At 42.4% G+C, this 20576-nt stretch overlaps 1 protein-coding gene across 2 annotated transcripts in view; it reads right to left on the reverse strand.

Moving 5' to 3' along the window:
* Positions 1–25: 25 nt before the first annotated feature.
* agbl4 (AGBL carboxypeptidase 4) overlaps positions 26–20576 on the reverse strand; it is a 352436-nt gene continuing 331885 nt past the window's right edge. For both annotated transcript variants that reach the window (XM_086281543.1, XM_086281544.1), the window contains 4 exons: positions 18505–18657; positions 13532–13694; positions 761–854; positions 26–627 (listed from right to left, as the gene is read on the reverse strand). In XM_086281543.1, coding sequence (XP_086137669.1) covers positions 540–627; positions 761–854; positions 13532–13694; positions 18505–18657 — 498 coding nt within the window. In that variant the 3' untranslated portion in view covers positions 26–539. The remainder of the gene's footprint in view (positions 628–760; positions 855–13531; positions 13695–18504; positions 18658–20576) is intronic.

The raw sequence follows: 20576 nt of genomic DNA on the forward strand, positions 1-20576 counted from the left end.
TCACCATGTAAAAATGCTCTTTTTTAGCACTATGAACACAGATAAAATTTTTTAAAAAGCTTTGAAGTTATTCTTCATATACTGTAAAGCTCTCCTCAATATTATTGTTATAATAGAGCAACAAGTACAAATAATAATTAACTGCTTTAATGTTTAATGACTAATTATAATACAATCAGAGATAAAAATTTAAATTGGGGGGAAAAAAGGGGGGGGGGGGGGACAACAGGAGCGCATGCACTTTTTTCTTCTCAACAAAAAAATGAGCTGCCAAATGAAGGCCTTGGATGGAAACATAGATGAATAACCAGTCTGTCTCCTCTTGGTATTCAACAGTCCATGCTTTATAACCCAGGAGGAAGCCTCTTCTGGGTTTAGTCCTACAAGTACCAGTCATCCCACTGTTACAAATCTGTGAAAATAAGTCTTTATAGCCAGGGAGATGTGGAGCTTATAAACACAATGAAGTGTGAAGGATTCTCCTGCCACAGTGCTCTGCATTTTATACATGCTCAGCCTGTGTCCGTCTGGCTGGCTGTCTAGTGCCCGAAACTTTCGCTCTTCTCCTTCTCTCTGTCTGCTGTGTCTCTGCCAACACCATTGCCTGTCTGGGACATCACCCCAGAACTGGAGACAAAAACAGACGAACATCAGTGACAGCGTGAAATTCAGAGAAGAGGAAAAACAAAAGTAGATTTGACAATAGTCACAGATAGATTTGCTTTCATGAATATCTAATTCTAGTGCCATACAGTTTTACCTTTGAATAGGAGTTGGTCTGTTGTCCTTAACGAAGTTATTGAGTTTGTAGTAATCCAGGAAGGTTCGAGCCACATTCCTGCCCAACTTCATGTCTGAGGACATGGCGTTAAAGCAAAGTGCCTTTGAATGAGCCTTAGAAACAATGAATCATTATAGGAAGGGTGCAAATGACCAAGAGGAAAGTGTGGAGTGAGGCATAAAGCTGGAAATATCCTCATTTTTATGAATAAAATGGGTCAAATGGGTATATGTAATATGAAACTGACAAGAATCATTAGCTAATTGTGCCATTGCCCTCAGCTCAGTGAATGATTACAGCAACTGTGTTCTGATTGTTTTTATTTTATGGTCTCTGAAGCTTTATATTTTGATTTTCTCTCACTTCATTTTAACATTATGATACTGCAACATGCATGCAAAGCATCAAACAGAAGCTTCCACACGCCACATACAACTGTATGTTTTATGAACAAGTCAAGCATAAATCATATTTCTGTCCAGACTTCACTGTTAACCTTGGCATATGAATGCCATGGTCATGCTTTATGAGGTCACAGTTACCTAAACCTTTCCAATCACCCCGAGAAGGTTTATGCCTGGGTGATTGAGACTCAGATCCATTAGAGTGGTTTTCGTCCTGGTCATCAAACACTGAAGCTGCTATTTATTTATTTATTTATTTATTAACCTTTATTTAACCAGGAAGATCCCATTAAGATTAAAAACCTCTTTTTCAAGGGAGACCTGGCCAAGATAGGCAGCAGCAGATGTCTCACAGTTACAGAAATTACTCAAACCCAGGCAGCAACAACACACATGCAACAATAAGTGAAAGAATACAAATAAAATAAAAAATAAAATTCAATAAAATTCTAACAAAAATAAAAAAGTCAGTTAAAATGACAATCAATCTAATTGAAACAGTTACATGTTATGGACTTGGCCTCAAGGATTTGTAGTTTAGATTTAAAAGCACTTAATGAAATGAATTCAGTCATTTTCCATTCCTTCTGCAGTTTGTTCCAGGCCGAGGGTGCTAAATGGACAAAAGCTCTTTTACCAAGTTCAGTTCGGGCAAATGGAACAGAAAGCAACAAGTAGCCATGCGGACGAAGAGAATACCGACCAGCATGTTTCATTACAAGCAGGGAACATAGATAAGAAGGCAGCAACCCAAGTATCGCCTTATATATAAAACTGTATAAATGAGAGTTCCTCCGACTTACCAAAGCAGGCCATCCTACCTGAGAGTATAACTCACAGTGGTGAGTCTGAAATTTACAGTTAGTGATGAACCTCAGAGAAGCACGATACACAGAATCAACCATTCGAAGACATTGAGCAGAAGCATTCATATATAGAATATCACCATAATCCAGCACAGGCAAGAATGTTGCAGCAACAAGCCGCTTCTTTGTATTAAAAGAGAAACACAACTTATTTTGAAAATAAAATCTCAATTTTAACTTCAGGTTTTTCACAAGATTCTCTACATGTGGTTTGAAGGTAAGCGAGTCATCAATTAAGATTCCCAGATATTTATAGGTGTGAACCAACTCAATTTTATTACCTTCAAGAGTGGTTACTGATGGGATTGTTTGGGCTCGTCTCCTTGATTTAGAAAACAACATGAGTTTTGTTTTGTCTGCGTTGAGAACAAGTTTAAGCTGAAGTAATGACCTTTCAAGGACATTCGAGGACAATTGCAAGACTGCACAACCAGTCAACAACTTCCTATCTTTGCTATCCTATCTTTCGGGTAGGGACAGAAAGAATGAATAAATAAGTAATTAACTTCCCCTTAGAGATGGTGTGAGGAGCTGATTTGGGCATGGACACCTAATAGGTGAGGTGTTTCAGGTATGTCCACTTAGGGGGAGGACCCAGGGCAGACCCAGGAGCAGCTCGAGAGGTGATGTGGATTGACTTGGTTGGGCTCGCCTTGGTGGTCCACCAGAAGAGCTGAACGAGGTGGTCAGGAAGACCAAGGTCTGGGCATCCGTGCGCTTCCCAGAACTTGGACCCAGATATGCATCAAAAAACAAGATGGATGGATACATTTTAAGACCTAGATATATTTGTGATTTAATTAATTCTTGCACGGCGCATTCAAATTTTAGATTAGATTCCCATTTGTCATCACTAACACACCCACTGAGGTACAGTACATAACTGGTGAGAAGCATCTAGTCCTCAGGTTACAACACACTGCAGAACTGTCCCAGCCAAACGCATGATGGTGGTATGACTCACACAAAAGCAATTACATATACACTGAAGCCTCATTTAAATTCAGAGGTGACTGCACACATCATTCCCTCGCTTAATTGTCTCTCACTACATTAGGAACAATATCAATAACTCGACTGCTTTTACAAGATAGCTAGGCGTCCATGTGTGCTGTTGCTAAGCCTGTGATCATTAGGCTAGGAAGACAAGTAATGATGTCAATCAGGTTCAGATAATGGAGAAATAGTGAACGACCGAATGCCAACAACGTCCCCAATCACCAAGAGTGCGGACAGAGTAAATTCAGATAAATAAGAACAATGTTACTAACAGACGTACATTTCATGTAGTCACTGAAGGGAGTGAACTGTAAAAACACCAAAATCAGTGCCAGCTGCCTATCAATCTAGCCACCCTGTCACACTATATATAAACATATTCATCCTTACGAGACATCCATCCATGCAGAACTTGGAACAAAACATATTTATGAGGGTTTTTCCTATCATGTGGCACTCACTTCTACCTAGCTCCATTCTTCAAAAGGCTCGTGCATGATGGAACAACACAGAGACGTAATCTGTCACTTTTCCTTGTCATTACCTTGTAGATACTCAGATATGACCTGTCATCTGCGAGACTATCTATTTATGTGATTGAAACCACTGGCATACAAAAAAAAAAGAAAAAGAAGAAAGAGCTTTAGCATGATGAGGGGAAAAATGGGATGGATGATTTGGTCATTTTTATTTTTCCCATCGAACTTTTTAAGCCACATAAATTATGATCGTTATAAAAGTGACAAATAGTTGGCCAAAGCTGTTAACTTGTAAACTATCCATCCACGGTTTGAACAGGCTGTCTTGGTGTACCCTTCTGGCTTTGTAGTTTGTCATACTTGTGTGTGACTGTGTGTGTGAATGGGTGGATGACTGGATATGTAAAGCGCTTTGGGGTCCTTAGGGACTAGTAAAGCGCTATATAAATACAGGCCATTTACCATTTACCATACTTCAAGCAACACAAAGACACAAAATCCCAGCGGTATACCTGGTAAGTTAGGCCTGTAAATACGGAAAGAGCCCGTCACCTTGGCCTTTGATGATGCATTGATGTGAGTGTTGAGGAGTTTGCACACGACTTCATTCTTCACCCGGCAGGCTCATGGCAACACTCTCCACACGACTCCACACTCTATGTTAATACCCCATCTGGCTGTTTGTCTGTGAGTCCTGCATCAGGCCAGACTTGCTGTGAATGTGTGTGTGCATGTGTGTGGGCAGGGGCCTGGCAGTCTGTCTCGGCGCTGCTACCTGATGATACTGATTAGGTTGAAATGAAACTACAGATGGACGAAAGAGGTTATGTTGTTTTGTCAGTTTGTAGTAATATCAAGAGAGTATCATTTTGACATGACGATGGCACAAATTAAGAGTTAATCTGTGATTCATTCTGGGGTGAAACACATATCTGAGAAAAAGGGCAAATTTTCCTTTTGAAAGTTTAGTCTCTTCTCGGTCTTAACATCTCAAATCACCATGGAGCTTCTTCTCGACCATCTCCGATTTCCTTAAAAAATCTATGATCCAAAGTTTGGACATACATAACAATTACTGCAAATATATGTGTAATATATCAAATAGTTTTCAAGATAAGGCAGCATGGTGCACGGTGGTTAGCACTGTTGCCTCACAGAAAGACCCCGTCCTGAGTTCAATTCCACCTTCAGGCCGGGGTCTTTCTGTGTGGAGTTTGCATGTTCTCTCTGTGTTTACGTGGGTTCTCCCTGGGTACTCTGGCTTCCTCCCACAGTCCAAAGACATGCAGTTAGTGGGGACAGGTTAACTGGAAACTCTAAATTGCCTATAATTGTGAATGTGAGTGTGAATGGTTGAGTGTATCCCTGCAACAGACTGGCAACCTCTCCAGGGTGTAACCCCCACCGCGATCCTGAAGAGGATAAGCAGACTTATCAAGATATATCTTTTTGAAAATATTATTGTATATTTTAAACTTGACCTGAATTATATGCCTGCTCCAAGGCAGTAGGTCTCAACTAAGTCTAGGTAGAGCTAGTCTTGAAAATGAATAATATAAATATATTTAACTAAATGAAATATTTAATTAAGAGTACCATCTGAAAAGTGTTGTATTGAGATTAGACTATCTATTGACATTTAGGTTTTTGTTGTACAGCTTGTCATGTTTGCTCAATCCAGCATGAAATTGGGATGAAAATAGCATTTTCCTCTGAATTTAACATTCAAAAGAATTCTGCATTTTTTATTTTCATTATTATGAAATCAACTATATGCCATTAAGAAATTGTCACTAATTGTCTTTTTCAATATGAAGTGTTTTTATTTGTGTGTGCTCAAATATGGAACTTTGGAACTATTTTCATATTTTACCTAGCCAGTACCTGTACCTGTCCAAATAAGAAATCCTGATTCGTTTTGATGGTGAGAAAGGTCAAAATTTCAGGCTTTTATCTTTAATAGTTTTCTAGATATTCAAGATCAAACATGGCTTCAAATTTCACCATGCTGGGCGTGGGCTAACCAACCATTAAAAAAAGACAGACTCTAAAAAGTACTTCATATATGAAGTTAAAATTTCTCAGCAACCATTATTTAACCCAGACCTTCTGTGATAAAAATCTTAAGCAAATTGGGCATGATCGAGCAGAAAATGTTTAAAACATTTTAGCATTTGAGATGTAATAACCCTTCATGATTACCTTTGTAGGATTAATACAGGGTGGGCCATTTATATGGATAAACCGTAATAACATGGGAATGGTTGGCACCTGAAACTACGGATACTGGATGCCTATGCTGGCATTTCTCCTACGGTGTTGCTATCAGTGTGTGATGAGTGGGAGAAGAGGGTTGCATTGACAATCCAACACAATGGGCAGCACATTGAACACATTTTAGTGGTCAGAAACTTGTAAATAACTGATGAAAGAATAAAGTTACGTTGAGACCAAGCACACCATTGTTTTTCTTGTGACATTACCAATAAGTTTGATGTGTCACATGGCCCTCTTCCTATTGAAAAACCAAAAGTTGTATCCAAGATGGCCGACTTCTAAATGGCCACCATGGTTACCACGCATCTTGAGGAGTTTGCCCCCTCACATATACTCATGTGCCACAAACAGGACTTTAATATCACCAACCATTCCCATGTTATTACGGTTTATCCATATCAATGGCCCACCCTGTAGTTTAAATAATGCTTATTCATCTTAAACTGGGCCTCGGTAAAGCCAAGAAACCATCTGGAATAAATTCATCATGTAGATGTAAAAACTTCTAACGGCAAGGAGCTGCAAAAAAGAAGAGCAATTGTGTAGTCTGTTGAAAAACAGCCCTACCAACTGCTTGATTACAGCTTCTGTAAGCACTTTTGTGATGAGTTTATGTACTTTGTCTCTACTTTTAAGTTAATCGAAATATAGCGCTGTTTTAATTTTGTAAATGATGATATAATTTAGACCAATGACAGAGCAGTGTGTGTCTACTTATTTGTGCAGTGTAATGGGTTTCTCAGCCAAATCAACCCCTTGATCTTCCAAATTCAAAAAACCAAGATGCTGATGCCTGTAAGACCACAGAGCAAAGGTGGACATCCCACTGACTATGTCAGCTACTATATACACTCTCTTGGTTGGACCAAAGTTATGAGCTTACCAGCAAACCCGCAGACTAATATTTCAAGCTTATATTGTGACTAAGAATAGCAGATATGTAAATATGTAGTTATTAATCTGCACACAAACACGCCCTTAGTCAAAGATGTAAACAGATACTGATAAACAAGTGCAAAACCCACTCTGCGTATTCCCTCTGACCTCTGGAAAGTTTTCGGTGTTTTCCTCAGTTCTCTTTCCTCAGCAGAGCTTGGTGCCAGTCCTGAGCTCTCTGGCCAAGCACGCTTGGCGACAAAAATATCACTCGGACCCCACCGTGCACAGATGGCCTCTCAGCTTGGCTTGTCACGACTCACGGTCTATTACAGGAGGTTTTGTGATGGACGGTCAGCCTCTGAAGGAGAACTTCTTCCACAGGGTAAATGGTCGGAGACCGAGAGGATGCCCTGACTGTTGCCTGGCACTTTGCCGGGGGAAACCGTAGGGTCTGGAATGAGACTGCTGCTCCAGCAGGAAGTGATGCATGTGCGAGCCAGGAAACAGTCGGCGGGCTGTAGCAAGGATTAAAGTGGTGGATGGTGGTGGAAATATTTAGAAAAGCTGCTTTAGCTGCTTCGGTGCACTCTGAGGGAGTCTCTGTTGAATAACACAAGGACTAATACTCAAAATATTATTAATATTGTCTCATTAACTGGAGCGCAGAACATTATCATTATCATTGGATAATCATTATCCATTATTGGGAAGGACATAGAGAGGGTGTCCGAGTGTGTGTGCAGCCTGTCAGGATCTGTTGCTGAGGTGTGTGTATTCTTTAACATCTTGGTACACATAACGGTCTTGTCTAATCAATAGGCGGTCACTGTCATGGCTGAAGGGCATGCCGGCAAAGACGCTGATGAGATATGGGACGCATGAGACAAAGGGGATGGGGAGCGTCATGACTTGTTTACTGCAGCTGTTTGCTGTCAGCACCGCATTTAGCGGCTTTCACTGCTATGTCTCTCGTGCCTGGTCCTGCCAGACAGACAGACAAGGTGATGAGCAGACAGCAAAGCCCCTAGTGGTAAAATGAACAAGACACGTGGAGAATGCTGTCGAGATTGGACAGGAGTTAACGAGGAGACAAGCAAGGGGACATTCAAGTCATCAATACGGGCCACTGACAGGTCCTGTCACTGCACTGACACGTAGAGAGCTAATTATCAATGCTAATCAGGAGGGTAGTCAACAACAGCAATACAGAAAGGGACATTTTTGTCCCCAGTAGCAAATCAGTAGGCTGAAAGACCTCACGTCCTGTTACCCAAAGGGACAAACAGGAGCTGATTTAAATCCCTGACAGGAGGACCTGACACTGCCAAGGAGACAAGCGCCGAAGCCCGAGTAACGAAATGAGTGTGAAAAAAGGCTCCTGTTTTCCCAAAGTATTCACTAATATCAAAATCTTTTGAATCATCGCTGAAACGAGATAATGGATGCTATTTCTATGAGCCAGTTATTATTATTTTTTCAGTTTTTTTGTTAGTTAAGAAAGACTGCTTCTGTTTTCAAAGTTCATAAAAGAAAAGTACTATAAAAACAAAATGTGACTAAAAATATCCACACATATCTCATCTGGTACCTGTGGTTTATAGCTCAAAGTGTGTCTTTATGTTCTTTCTTATTGCTGTCATTAATCCTTTATGTATTTGTTTTTATAGTGGTACAATCTTATGACAGAACTGATAATAAATAAAAATAAAAACAATAAAAACAACTAGATATAGTGATGCTCACACAAGTGCTCACAAAAGCTACATAAAAAAGGGGCCCGACTGAACAGAAGAGATAAAATATATTGGACTTGGCAATTTATTTATTGAGGAAAATATGATTTATCTGTTGGGTGGAAATGTATGTGGATTAGTGGTTAGTTTCAATTTGAAATTAAAATCAATTGTTTTCATTTAAAGGTTTGACAATCAGCTGTGACATTTACAGCACAGGTTTATGGAAGTGAAACACTGCGTAAAAAAATGAGACTTTGCTCGACTCAGCACTGAACCATATCTCCATATCTATATAGCTTGGACACCACAAATCCACAGCTGGATAGATTTTGTACAAATGGAGCAAATTCAAGACATTCTGATCAGTGCATAAAAAACACCCGAAGAACACGGTCTGTAGCGGTCTGTGAGGTCACTATGGGTGATCTGTAAGTGTTTAAAGGGGCCTTTCATACTGGTCGATGTTCATGTGTATAGGTCCACCGTTAGGAGAGCGCTACACAACAATCGTGTGTATGAGAGGGCTGAAAGGTGAATGCCACAATTCTGTGAAAAAGGACATTTGCAGCTTGCTACAGGTCACATGAATAGTTCAAAAACTGCTTAAACAATATGTGGATGGGTGGAAACCAAAATACAACTTTGTGGCTTAAATGAGAAGCATTTTGTTACGAGGAAGGAAAACACAGCATTCCAGCGTAGGAATCGCATGAAAGACGGTGGTGGTAGTAGCTATGTTTGGGCCTGTGAATTCTAACAGTGAATTGTCAAGCAGATGGCCCCGCCCCTCCCTGAGCCTGGTTCTGCCGGAGGTTTCTTCCTGTTAAAAGGGAGTTTTTTCTTCCCACTGTTGCCAAAGTGCTCATAGGGGGTCATATGATTGTTGGGTTTTTCTCTGTATCTCCTGTACAATATAAAGCGCCTTGAGGCGACTTTTGTTGTGATTTGGCGCTATATAAATAAAATTGAATTGAATTGAAGACAGAAAAGGTCAGAATGGTTCAAGAGTAATTAAAGCTTAAGAGGCTTTGGACTGGTCATGTTAACCTTCTGACCCAAACTCAGCACTTCATGTTTTCAATAGTGGAAAAGACTAAGATTTCTTCTAGTCAGTGTGGAGGAAAGTTCAGCTGCAACTTTCAGAGCACAAGCTAAACGCTCTCATTCCCAATGCGTAACATACCGACAATTTGTCACGTCCTGAGGCATCTCATAGTAACCCAAAAGGTCCCTATGATACGCGCCGGAGTGTGGATGGAATTCAATAGAATGACGCTCCTGGTATTAGATATTGTTTTCCAATGTTTCCGACGGGTTGGGTGGCCAACGTTTTGGGATGACAGCGTGTTGGGCTACTAAATAAAGTAAAAGGTCATGTTTTTTGACACTCCTTGTTAAACACTTAATTATTTTCCAAAACAAATATATGGCCAAGTCCATTATTCTCTGTCTCCTTTCTTTAGCATTCTCCTTATTTACTTTCAGGACTTAAATCAAAGGCTTAAGAAATTTTCAAACACATGTTAACAGTGGATTCTGTGGCTTCTCAGTTCATTTCGACTGATTTCTGTTGCTCTTACATTTGAAATTTAATGTCAGTGCCTTTATCTCCAGCACTTTAGCTGCACGTCAGCTGACTTTTCCAGCTCCACTGTATTTTGAAGCTCTTGATTCCTCTCAGTATTTGAACCTGAACTGAAATTGAACTTCTTTTAGTACTTCAAAAGTTTTCAACTGCACATTTGCAGCACCACTTTTTTTAAAGCAGAAATGTTGCATTTTCTTGAGCGAATAATATCTGCAAACTTTCTTAGGTTTTCCAGCCTTATCAACATATGTAAAAGAAAAAAGAAAAACACCACCGGTGATGTACATATGTGTTTGTGCATCTTTGTGAGTACTCATATGAGGACACCTGTTCATCTGAGCATGGCAACCAGATTTGTGCAATCAACTGTGTGTGTAGATGCGGGTGTCTATGTGCGCTGGCTTGCATATGTGAGCACCTATCCATTTGCGCGTATCTGTGTGATGTGATGTGGATGATGTGTGGTAGTGAAGCATATTTTCCTCCAAGCTATATCATTTGCATACTTGTCACAGCCTGTCCATTGGGTGTCAGGTTCACTGATGCATACTGTGTTCCATTGGCAGCTCTGGTATTCATGGAGTCCCACTGTTATGGTGAGGTGCCTGTCGAGTGCTGTTGCTTTGGCAGACAGACATCACATACGCATGAAGATAAAGAGGAGCACCTATTTGTCTATGTGCGTATGCACATGTGTTTGAGAGTGTGCAGATATGTAGCTTTATTGCCAGTCAAAGCCAGCTGTCTTGGCTGTCAATCCATCCATGCTGTATCAGTGCATCTAACCTACTGCTGTGAATAAAGACCCAAACATTGTTGCTTGATTAAATCAGGAGTGACCACCTTTGATGAGAAGAATGCCATTTTCTTTGTATATATCTCGCCACTGAAGGAAAAAAAACTTGCAGAAAGAGAACACAAAAGAAAAGTGCATTGCTCCTTTAAAAAACAACAACAATTAAAAAAAAACCCTGACTCTATTATGACAGAAGAAGCAACGACGCTCCCTTCAAAACAGGAAAAACAAGTGCAAAATCTTCCAGGGAAGCAAATTCTTAATGGCTTTAGAAATTTTGAACTAGTTCTTCAAAGTCAAAGAGATCACTGTTGCTCAGATAAAACAGGAAAAAGAACACACGCACACACAAGGTAAGTAGGCTCCCAAAGCTTACACAAAAAGAAAAACACACTGGCTATGTTACACACGCACACAAACCCACAACAGAAAGCATCACGCAGAGTTTTGAACAAGATCCCAGTTTATCTCAACCTTCATCCCCTTTCCCTTCCAGCTGAACTTCCACGGTGTGAACCGGAAGGTCCCTCAGAAAAACTGCAAAAAATGCAGTTTTACTTTTTTTTAAAAAGAAAGAAGAAAGTGCAGACAATAAACAAGGCTAAAATATTTTTACTGTGAGTTTGCTGTGTGGTATTTACTTTGATGGAAGTGGCTGCAAGAAGAGCATGCAAGCATAAAGAAAATATAGGTGCTAGAGGAGGTATGAGCATGCACACATGGAAACCGGCTCACAGGTGTTAAATGATTAGAGGACAAAGAGAAGACAGACACACAATAGAGGTTGTCCCTGCTGTTTCAGAGAAGAGGATTCTCAGCTTGACTAGATGATATAATGAGCTGTTATGTTCTGGGTGATGAGATGAGAGGAAAGGACAGAATAGAGGAGACGCACGAAAGGAGAGGAGGAATCAAAAAACAAACTCAGACAGACACACACATTGAATTACGCTGTTTTCTGAGCACCTTCAAACTGTGACAAAAGCCTCGGCTGTGTGAAAGGTTAAGATTTCAATTTTGGTGGCTACAAGTCACAGCAGTGGAGGAGAGTCAGGAAAAATGAAAGGGCGTGGGCAGCATTTTTGGAAGGTGGTAGGAGTTAGGGGCCTAGGTTATTATTTATTTGTCATGTATTAGTTTAGTGGATTGTGCATGTGTGTGTGTGTTTGTGTTTGTGTCAGGTGAGAAACAAGAAAGGGGAGGAGTGGTGGGTGGGTGGGGGGGCAGATGCTAAAGGTCTCTGTTGATGATTTGCACGCTCCATCGAGCTGACTGCTGGGGCATAAAAACTTACATGGTCGGTTTCTTCAACCTGCCTGACCTCAATCTCCACTCTACACCAGGTCCCTGTGCTGCGTACCCACCCTGTGGAGCTCCTCCTCTTCGGAACCCTCACTTTTCACAACCTACATCACACACACACACACACACACACATTTGGAAAACAAAGAAAAAAGTCCTCCCAACAGACGTGGGTTCTCTCATAAATTGACCTTCAGAATAAATGCACACAGACACACACAAACAGAACAGGCTCTGAACCCAGCGCCGCCGCCACCTCAAACGAAAACACAGAGTGGAATTTGTTATGTGCATTTTGTTTAGCATAACAGCCAGACACTTGTCTCTTCCGTGTATTACCATATTTTTTTCTGTGGCTGCTCTATGTGCGTACACATGCTGGTTCTTCCATGTGTGCAATGCAACGAGCTGAGATGTTTCTATCAAAAGCATTAAAGTCATAAACCTTTGTGGAAAACACACATGCAACATCACAATATGCATTTTTTTAGCCTCTATAAGCAGGAAGAGAAGACTTGTTTTTATTCAGCCTCTCGTCTGTCACTTAAAAACCAAAAAACAACATTACCATAAAGACTAGTAGTGATGCATATGTAAAACTGATCTTCCTATATCTAACTTTCCATGTGTTAATGAATCGTGACTTGCCTCTTCTTTTGGCGAGGCAGATTTTGCTAGTTATTGGCACTAGAGGGCACTAGGGCTGCATCTATATCCACCCACCCCTTCGCCTGTGGAGTATGTGTAGGGGAGCACATACTTTTCATATGTAGGGTCCTTATCTCACTCTCTAAATCTCTCTTTCTCCCTCTTCTCACTCACTCTATCGGTAAGATCAAACCCCCATCGGCCAGCTTTCAGGAGCTCTTCAGCCCTGAGAAGGTCAGCCGAAGGAAAACTTCCTCCCGTCCGCCTCCATTAAGACACCTGTGACCTTCAGTCTCCGTGATAAATGTAAGGCTGCGCTCATGATTGTAGCCGACAGAGATCCCGTTTGTTTCGCTGTTTTACAGAAACCGTCGCTCCATCTGCGCACACACAAGCGCAGCGCTAAATATGCCAACACAAGCCCCTTTTTCTCCTCTCTCTTTTGTAAATGAAATCAATAGACACAGCTATCACATCCCTATTCTGTCACTGCACATCTGTCGCAACAAGAGGCAACAAAAGATCAACATGCTTTTCTAGTGAGTACACATGACCTGACACACACACACACACACACATGCGCTAACGCTCAAAACACAAACATTAAAATAATGACTCCAGTGATTACAAGATCAGTTGGCTTGATTTCAGTGGGAGATTGTTGCTGCGGAAACAGTGCTTGTTTGGTGTGTTTTGGAAGAGGAGAAATGAAGAGAGAACATTACTGCTGGTCTCTTCACTTTAAAGATGGAGAGATCACACACAGTGAAGGATACAGGTCTCCTCAGTGTAGGGAACAGGAGCAGTGCTGCCAGCTGTCATGTAGCTGTAGAAGGACACCTCGAGAGTGTAGCAGTAGGACGTGTCGTCGAGAAGACCGCCAAGGAAACGCCTACCGGTACCGGCCTTCACCACGTCACGGTTAAAGGAAGTGTTGGACTAGAGAAACAGATGGAAAAAAACTGAGATACGTTAAAGGTTTAGATTCAAGTCTTTATGTCGGCAGAGATGCTGGAGTCTGGAGAATGTTATAGCATTTGTTGCATTAAGTCTGTAATGCAACAAATAGTATAAAAACTACAGAATTCTACTACAATATGTTTCCCAAAGTCCCAGAAAACCTAATCTGGAAAGAAGAGATGTATGACATGAGACCAAGTAGTCACACTATTTTCAAAAGCCTGAATGGACAGACACCTTCTTCCAGTCCAATGTGCTGGTTTTTGGTTTGCTGTCACCAGTTTCTGAAAAGTGGAGTACATCTCTGTTGTTTCTGATGGATCCTTAGAGGTTCTGTTTTAACCAAACACGGCTACAGCTTAGAAATTATCAAAAGAAAATCACAACACACAGCACAATGACTGGCTAGAGAAACCATGCAGAGGATTCAAGTTCCCTGCATTGCCTGGTGTGACTGTTTCAGGAAGTGTTTGAAGCACGCAACTAGTGTTAGGCTAAAAACAATCCTAGTTATGCAACTCTCTGGGCAGCACAATTTCTTCCTCTCTTGGAGCGAGGACAAACTGGATGTTAGTGGTTTACTATCTCAACATTATCTCAAAGTGGTATGAGATGAGAAGATGAGATGAGGCTAGCTGGTTAGCGTAATTCAGTAGATAGCTCTGCAGCACAAAACATATCGGACATCTCTGGCATAACTTCATCACAGTTAATTCCTTACATTCTGTTGAAGAATCGCACACCCCAAACCTTTAATGAATCAGAAAATAAACACTAATGTTTTACCAAGTCTGCTTTATGTAGAAATAAGCTTGTGCTTGCAAGTTAACTATTTCTACATCTTAAATTTCACCTCAGTTCCTAAATGTCCACAAAACATGAATGCAAACTTCTCTTGCAGACACGAAGAGGCAGAGTGTGTTTAACTAAAATCAAGCCGTTTATTAAAGTGGTGGTGAAAATACTAAATGGGGTACAAGAGCAAACCTCAAGTGAGAAGTAAATCTAGTGTCCAGGAGCTGGAATACATGAGAAGAAAGTGAAGTGACACTCTGACAAAGACAAAGGGGAAGACGGGAACTATATTTACACAGAAGAGGGATTATGGGAGTGGAAGAGCTGGGGAGAACGAGACACAGGTGAACTAAATCACGGGAAACAAGACGCAGGAAGCAAAACTAAAAGCAAAGCACAAAGAACAAGACTAAATTCAATAACAGGAACAAATACAAGAAGTAACACAAACACTAAGCACACCTGGAATCTCGTAATACTGATATAAACTAAACTGGAAAGTCCAAAAACCCGAAAATAGACCCAGGACCATGACACCTTCATGTCGAAGATCATCTCTGGTGGTGAAAGCTGGTTTCCAGTTAAAACTGATTTCAGCAGCTCAATGCTGAAGAGTGCAAAAACGAGGCAGGGCATCAGGTCAGGAGCAGAGGAGTGTGCTTTGTTTCCCAACAGTGCGCATTAAATCTCCTACAGAGTGTTAATAATACTAACAGAAGTCTGAGGGAGGACATTCAGCGCAAACAGCCTGAACTGTGGCACATTGCAACTTTTCCGGCTACATAAAAAGTATTACTAACACCTTAGGTTAGCCTTCCATAAATGAAAATCAAATAAAAATCATGTGAAGTGGTTGAATGGCTGTAACAAACCCATGACAGACCCAACCACATATTCGCACTTTCAAACACTTTATTTCCCGGTTGATGTCTCTACAACTCACGGCTGCTGCTTTTCAGCTGTCAGCCCCATACAAACACCACCAACAACAACAGGAGCTAGTTCATTCTTCTTCAATGCAGGTGAGGTGTAATTGCTGATGCCGCTTTAGTCGGTGTCAGCCTCACCGCAGCGGCGCCACAGACCACGCCCCGCCACATACCCCCATCACCCGACTGAGGCTGGGGAGCCATCCGGCCGAACCTACTGCGAGTAGGAGAGGGAATCAGCCACGACTGTCGGCATCTTCGGCCCATGGTCTAGCGGCAGGGATGTGTTAGACCCGGGTGCCGACCGCGTTTCCAGCGGAGGCAACGGAGCTGGTCTGCAGGCTGACCGCGTGGCAAGCGGTGGTGGTGCAGCAGATGCGGACGTGAGCCAAGGCTTACAGGCGACTTGGCAGGCAGCCGGCGTTGGCCTCTGGTGGAAGCGAGGCAGGTCCAGCTGGTGCGCAGACCCTCGACTCGGCCAGGGCAGGCCCCTTCCGCACTTTCCCCTGTCTCCAGCTGTGCAGAATCCCTGGCTCGCTGTCCGCCGGCTCAGACAGAGCATGCCCCTCCGGCGCCACGACCCCCAGCTCCGGCAGAGCAGGTGGCTGAGCACGACAGGGGCGTAATTTCCGGGAGGGGTTGGGGGTGGGATTCTGGCACCAGCTGCTCCCACCTGCAGAGTGGGTATGGGTGTGGAGGTAGGCTGTGTCCTGGCTGGCCTCACCCCAGGAGTCAGCACGGAGCAAACCGGACATCAGCTACTCTCATGAAGTCGAGGAACGTCAGTGGGGGCGGCTGTGACGGTATCGACCAGGACCCGAGCCGAGCTGCCAGATTTTGTATTAGCTGCATCCGGCACTCGGGCCGAAACACTGCCGCCTGCTCCCTCTGCGTGCCACCATTTGGGCCAGCGCCTCCATTGGCTGGCCAGGTCGCAGTTCCGCAAATGTGAGATGATAGGTGGATCACTTTCAGGCTGGCATTCTGTTATTCATTCAGCTATCCAAACATCCAAAGGAACGTGTCTACTGGACAATGATATTCCTACGTTCAGCTGCTCCCTTGCTACAAGGGGTCGCCACAGTGGGTAGATGTCTGATTTGTCAGATTTTTATACTGGATACCATTCCAGCTAGTGGAGGTCTCACTGATATCACTACTTTTATTATTAGTGATTTCTTTACTTAGTGAATGCGGTATGTCCTTGTAGAACAGAAGTTGGGTTAGTCCACTTCTTACATAGATATAGATCTTGATTGAGTCATATCTACTCTAAAGTAACCAATGAAAGAAATTTTTTTTAAAAAGCTGCTGTGATTAGTATCTTCAGTGAAAACGTGTTTGTGCCTCGGAAGTTCTTTGAAGTAGTTTTGTACAATGTCATTTCAAAGATTGGCTGTAAATGGCTAAAGCAGGGGAAAAATTACATTTATTTTTAGTTCTGAGCTTGTCAGCTATACTACACGGCTATGATGCCGTCTTGGGAGGAGTGCATAGAAAAAAAAAGTTTCCATTCACTGTCACTCCACTCTGGTGCACTGAGAGTTGCCTTGCTGAAATGCAGACTTGGCTGCCACCAGTGGGAGTTTGCCATGATTGTGTTGTGCTGCTGCTGAATGGGCACAGGGACAAAAGCACAGTGAGGGAGATGACCCCTGGGCCAGCTGTCACACAAGCAATACAGAGAAACGAGAGAAGTTCTCCAGAAATAGCGTCGTACTTGTCCTTCGTAATGCGGCATAGAGTATAGACGCTGACAATAAGTGACATTTCCATAGGTGTGTGGCTGAACATCTGCCTGTCTGGCTTCCCTATGTGTCAATGGGCAATAAAGGTTATTCTTTATGATGTGTGTAAGTGGATCTGCTATGAAATGTCACTGTCACCGAGAGAACGAAGGTCAGTGGAAGGGACCCGGGGCTGAGACGAACCAGCTTGGCGGATAATGTATCTGTATGAAAAGGTGTTATAAGGTTCTGCACGTGTAGCAGGGTGGAGGAGCGTCACAGTCACTGAGTGAATATTTCCACCCACGTGCCCTTCTGTTCTTTTTTGCTGTTGTCCTTTGTTTCTCCTCCTCACCCCCTTCGGTTTGCACAATCCTTCCCGTCCAAAATAAACTCAGTTTTAGCCACCTAGGAGGGCGCTTTAGCAGAACACCTGCGTCACTCACACAGAGTCTCCTGGCCTACTTACAGTCCTGTGCTTCGTCATGACCTTCTGCTTGTTTTCTGTGCTTGGATACAACATAAATGCACATTCACCATTATGAGTATATGCATTTTTACACAATTGAGAATCCTTTTTAGATTTTACTTCTTTAGGACTCCAGGAAACCCGAACGCTATGCAAAAAAGCATTCCAGCTGTTGTTCTCGTAATCCTTATGCTTCAGCGTTCCCTCTTTTTGCTCCCCTTCCCTTCACCCTTCCTCTAATCCTTGGACAAGGTGAAAATCGTTTCTGGAATGCATGCATTTGTACGATCTATGCTCAGAGTGGGTCTGCGTACGACTCTGTTCAGTAAAGGCAGCAAATTTGCATTATCCCATTTGACTGAAATCTAAATAGATTTCTGACCGTTTCTGATTAAAACGAAAGTCTGTTTTGCTTGAGGCACTGAAACCTCGTATAACACAACATTTAAAAAAATTACTGCAATTCTTGTGGATTTCCCCTGCCAGTAAATCCTCTACGCAGGTGAAAATACAGAGGATATTTTCATATTTTTGCTCGTGACTGCTGGGCACAAAGCACACTCTTAATTAATATGTGTGTAGTCTGTATTTTCCTCTCACCTAAAACCAAGCAGGTGTTTTTATTTAAAATCAACATCTTACCTCAAAGGCATGCAGTAAAAACGGAAAGGTACCCATTGCAAGCTACGTAAGTTCTCAACTGACTGCCACTAAGGTTGCAGCAGTTGGCAATTAAGTGCCTCGGTGAACACAGCATTGCCAGAATTTGCTGAGATATGACTATTTCATGTTCTCATTTCAAGCTAACCCGAAGGCCGAAGCTGGTGTAATTTTGGTCCCGAGCCCACTTGTCTGTCTGTATCACTTACAAAGGAGAAGTCTGGCGCGTTTTGGCACAGCAGTCGGGGGAAGACAGCCTGTCTCTGGACGCGCTCCTCGTCCTCAAACACGTTGCCATACATAAAGCCGTTCAGCATAGTGGAGTGGGCATGAACATCAATGTAGAACTCCAAACTGACTCTCTGATGGAGGAAAAGAGAAAGAGAACAGAGGGACAGGGAAACAGACAGATGATAAAAAACATCAGGTTAGCCGGGATACTTTTCTGTCAGTGAGCAACACTCCACATCAGAGATTCTCCACTGGGAGTAAGGAAAGTCCTCTCTCGGCTCTGGGGATACTTCGCCGGAGAGAGGCTTTCACCCATGGGATGACAACAAAACCCTCCAGACACCGAAAATACGCTGATACCTAAAAGGAGCCAACCACCCACACATAACTTCCATCAGGCTGTCCTTCTGAAGGGCACGGTTTCAGTACGTACATGGTCGGGTGAGCCAAGAGCAATATCGTGAAAATACACACGCTCAGGTGGACGTCGCAGATTCATCACGCACACCAAATGTATTTATCAGGTTAATACCGACTTCATATTGAGAGTGTAATGTCTTTTCTCTCTAGTACACTCTGTGTAAAATGGATTTGATAAGATCTGTTTCTCCAGCTTGACTCTGCTATCACTCAGTCCACACACACACACACACACACACACACACACACACACACACACACACACACACACACACACACACACACACACACACAGAGTTTGAGAGAGAGAGACTTTTATCTTATGATACAAATAAATGACATATTTTTCTGACCTCCTGCTACAACCTTTGCTATAATATGACAAGATGCAGGACCATCATCATACATGAGTATTACTCCAGATGCCTCCCACAAACACCGACTCTACCTACCAGCTGTGAGAATCACAACATTCCAGTTTGAAAGATTTAACATGATTTGTGCAACGTCACAAGATTTGATTTTTTTTTGAGTCAACAATCAGAGTGCAGATCAGAACAGCCAATTTAAAGAAGTGCAGTCACACTAATTCAAATGGCGTTTAATTAAAACACGTGACAACATGAAGTTCACACAGAAAAATAATTGAGTGTGACACAAAGAGTAAATTCACTCTATTTCTGAAAGCACTGCTAATGGGTGTGATTGTCTACAAACTGAGAACAATAGTTAGATGGCTCCTGGAAACATTAAAGTATATAATTATTGTAAAAGTATTCGATTTTTTCTTCTTTCCACATTCAAACCTTTGTTTTCTACAGCTGTGACTGACTTGCAGATTTTCTTTCTTGTGCCATTTCAAGTTATTAAGACACACTAGTACACACTAATTGTCAAAGCATCACTCAAAATGTGGATGGTAGTATTTATAGTATTATCTGGCAGTAGCGGTTTATCTGGTTTTTGCATTTCTCTCAATAAATGACAACATGCTGCGTAATTTAACTATATACAATTCAAAATAAACACAGACCTGCTTTTATCTCACACTGAGATTATAATTCCTGAACTGGAATCCTAAAGCGAAACAAGGTGTGGTGAGAGGACTGGCAAATATGACCTCACTTGGCTAAAACCTTCTCACTTCAGCAGTCTTACACTGGTTCTGACAAGGGCAAGCACACAAGCCCTCACACAACCCCCCCCCCCACCCCCACACACACACACCTCCAGACCCTTAACTCCAGAGCAACACCCGCCAGCGCCATCCCTCCTCTCTCCCTCCTCTATCTTATCACATTGTTCCCCTTTTCCTACTTTTATCCTTTCATTCTGCTTCTTTTCCTTCTTTATCTCTTCCCCTCCCTCCTTCCCACTCGGCTCATTAACGATTCCCTACCACACCTTGTTCCCCTGTGGGTCGTAAAGAGGAGGAGGGATGGAAGAATGAAAGGATGGAAAAGGAGAGAAGAGGGTATGGAGTGAATGAGGGGTCGAAGAAGGGAAGGATGGAGGTAGGAAAACCCAAAAGGAGAAGGGAACAGCAAAGATGGACAAAAGGCATATAAGGAAAACAATGCGCATGGCTGTGCGTATGTGTGAGTGTGTGGAGAGACAGTCGGGCAGCGGT

The sequence above is a fragment of the Aulonocara sp. 'chitande type north' Nkhata Bay genome, linkage group LG23, assembly GCF_057382095.1.
Source record: "Aulonocara sp. 'chitande type north' Nkhata Bay isolate Kocher_YH1m ecotype deep benthic linkage group LG23, A_spYH_male_GT1.1, whole genome shotgun sequence".
In the NCBI taxonomy this organism is placed as follows: domain Eukaryota; kingdom Metazoa; phylum Chordata; class Actinopteri; order Cichliformes; family Cichlidae; genus Aulonocara; species Aulonocara sp. 'chitande type north' Nkhata Bay.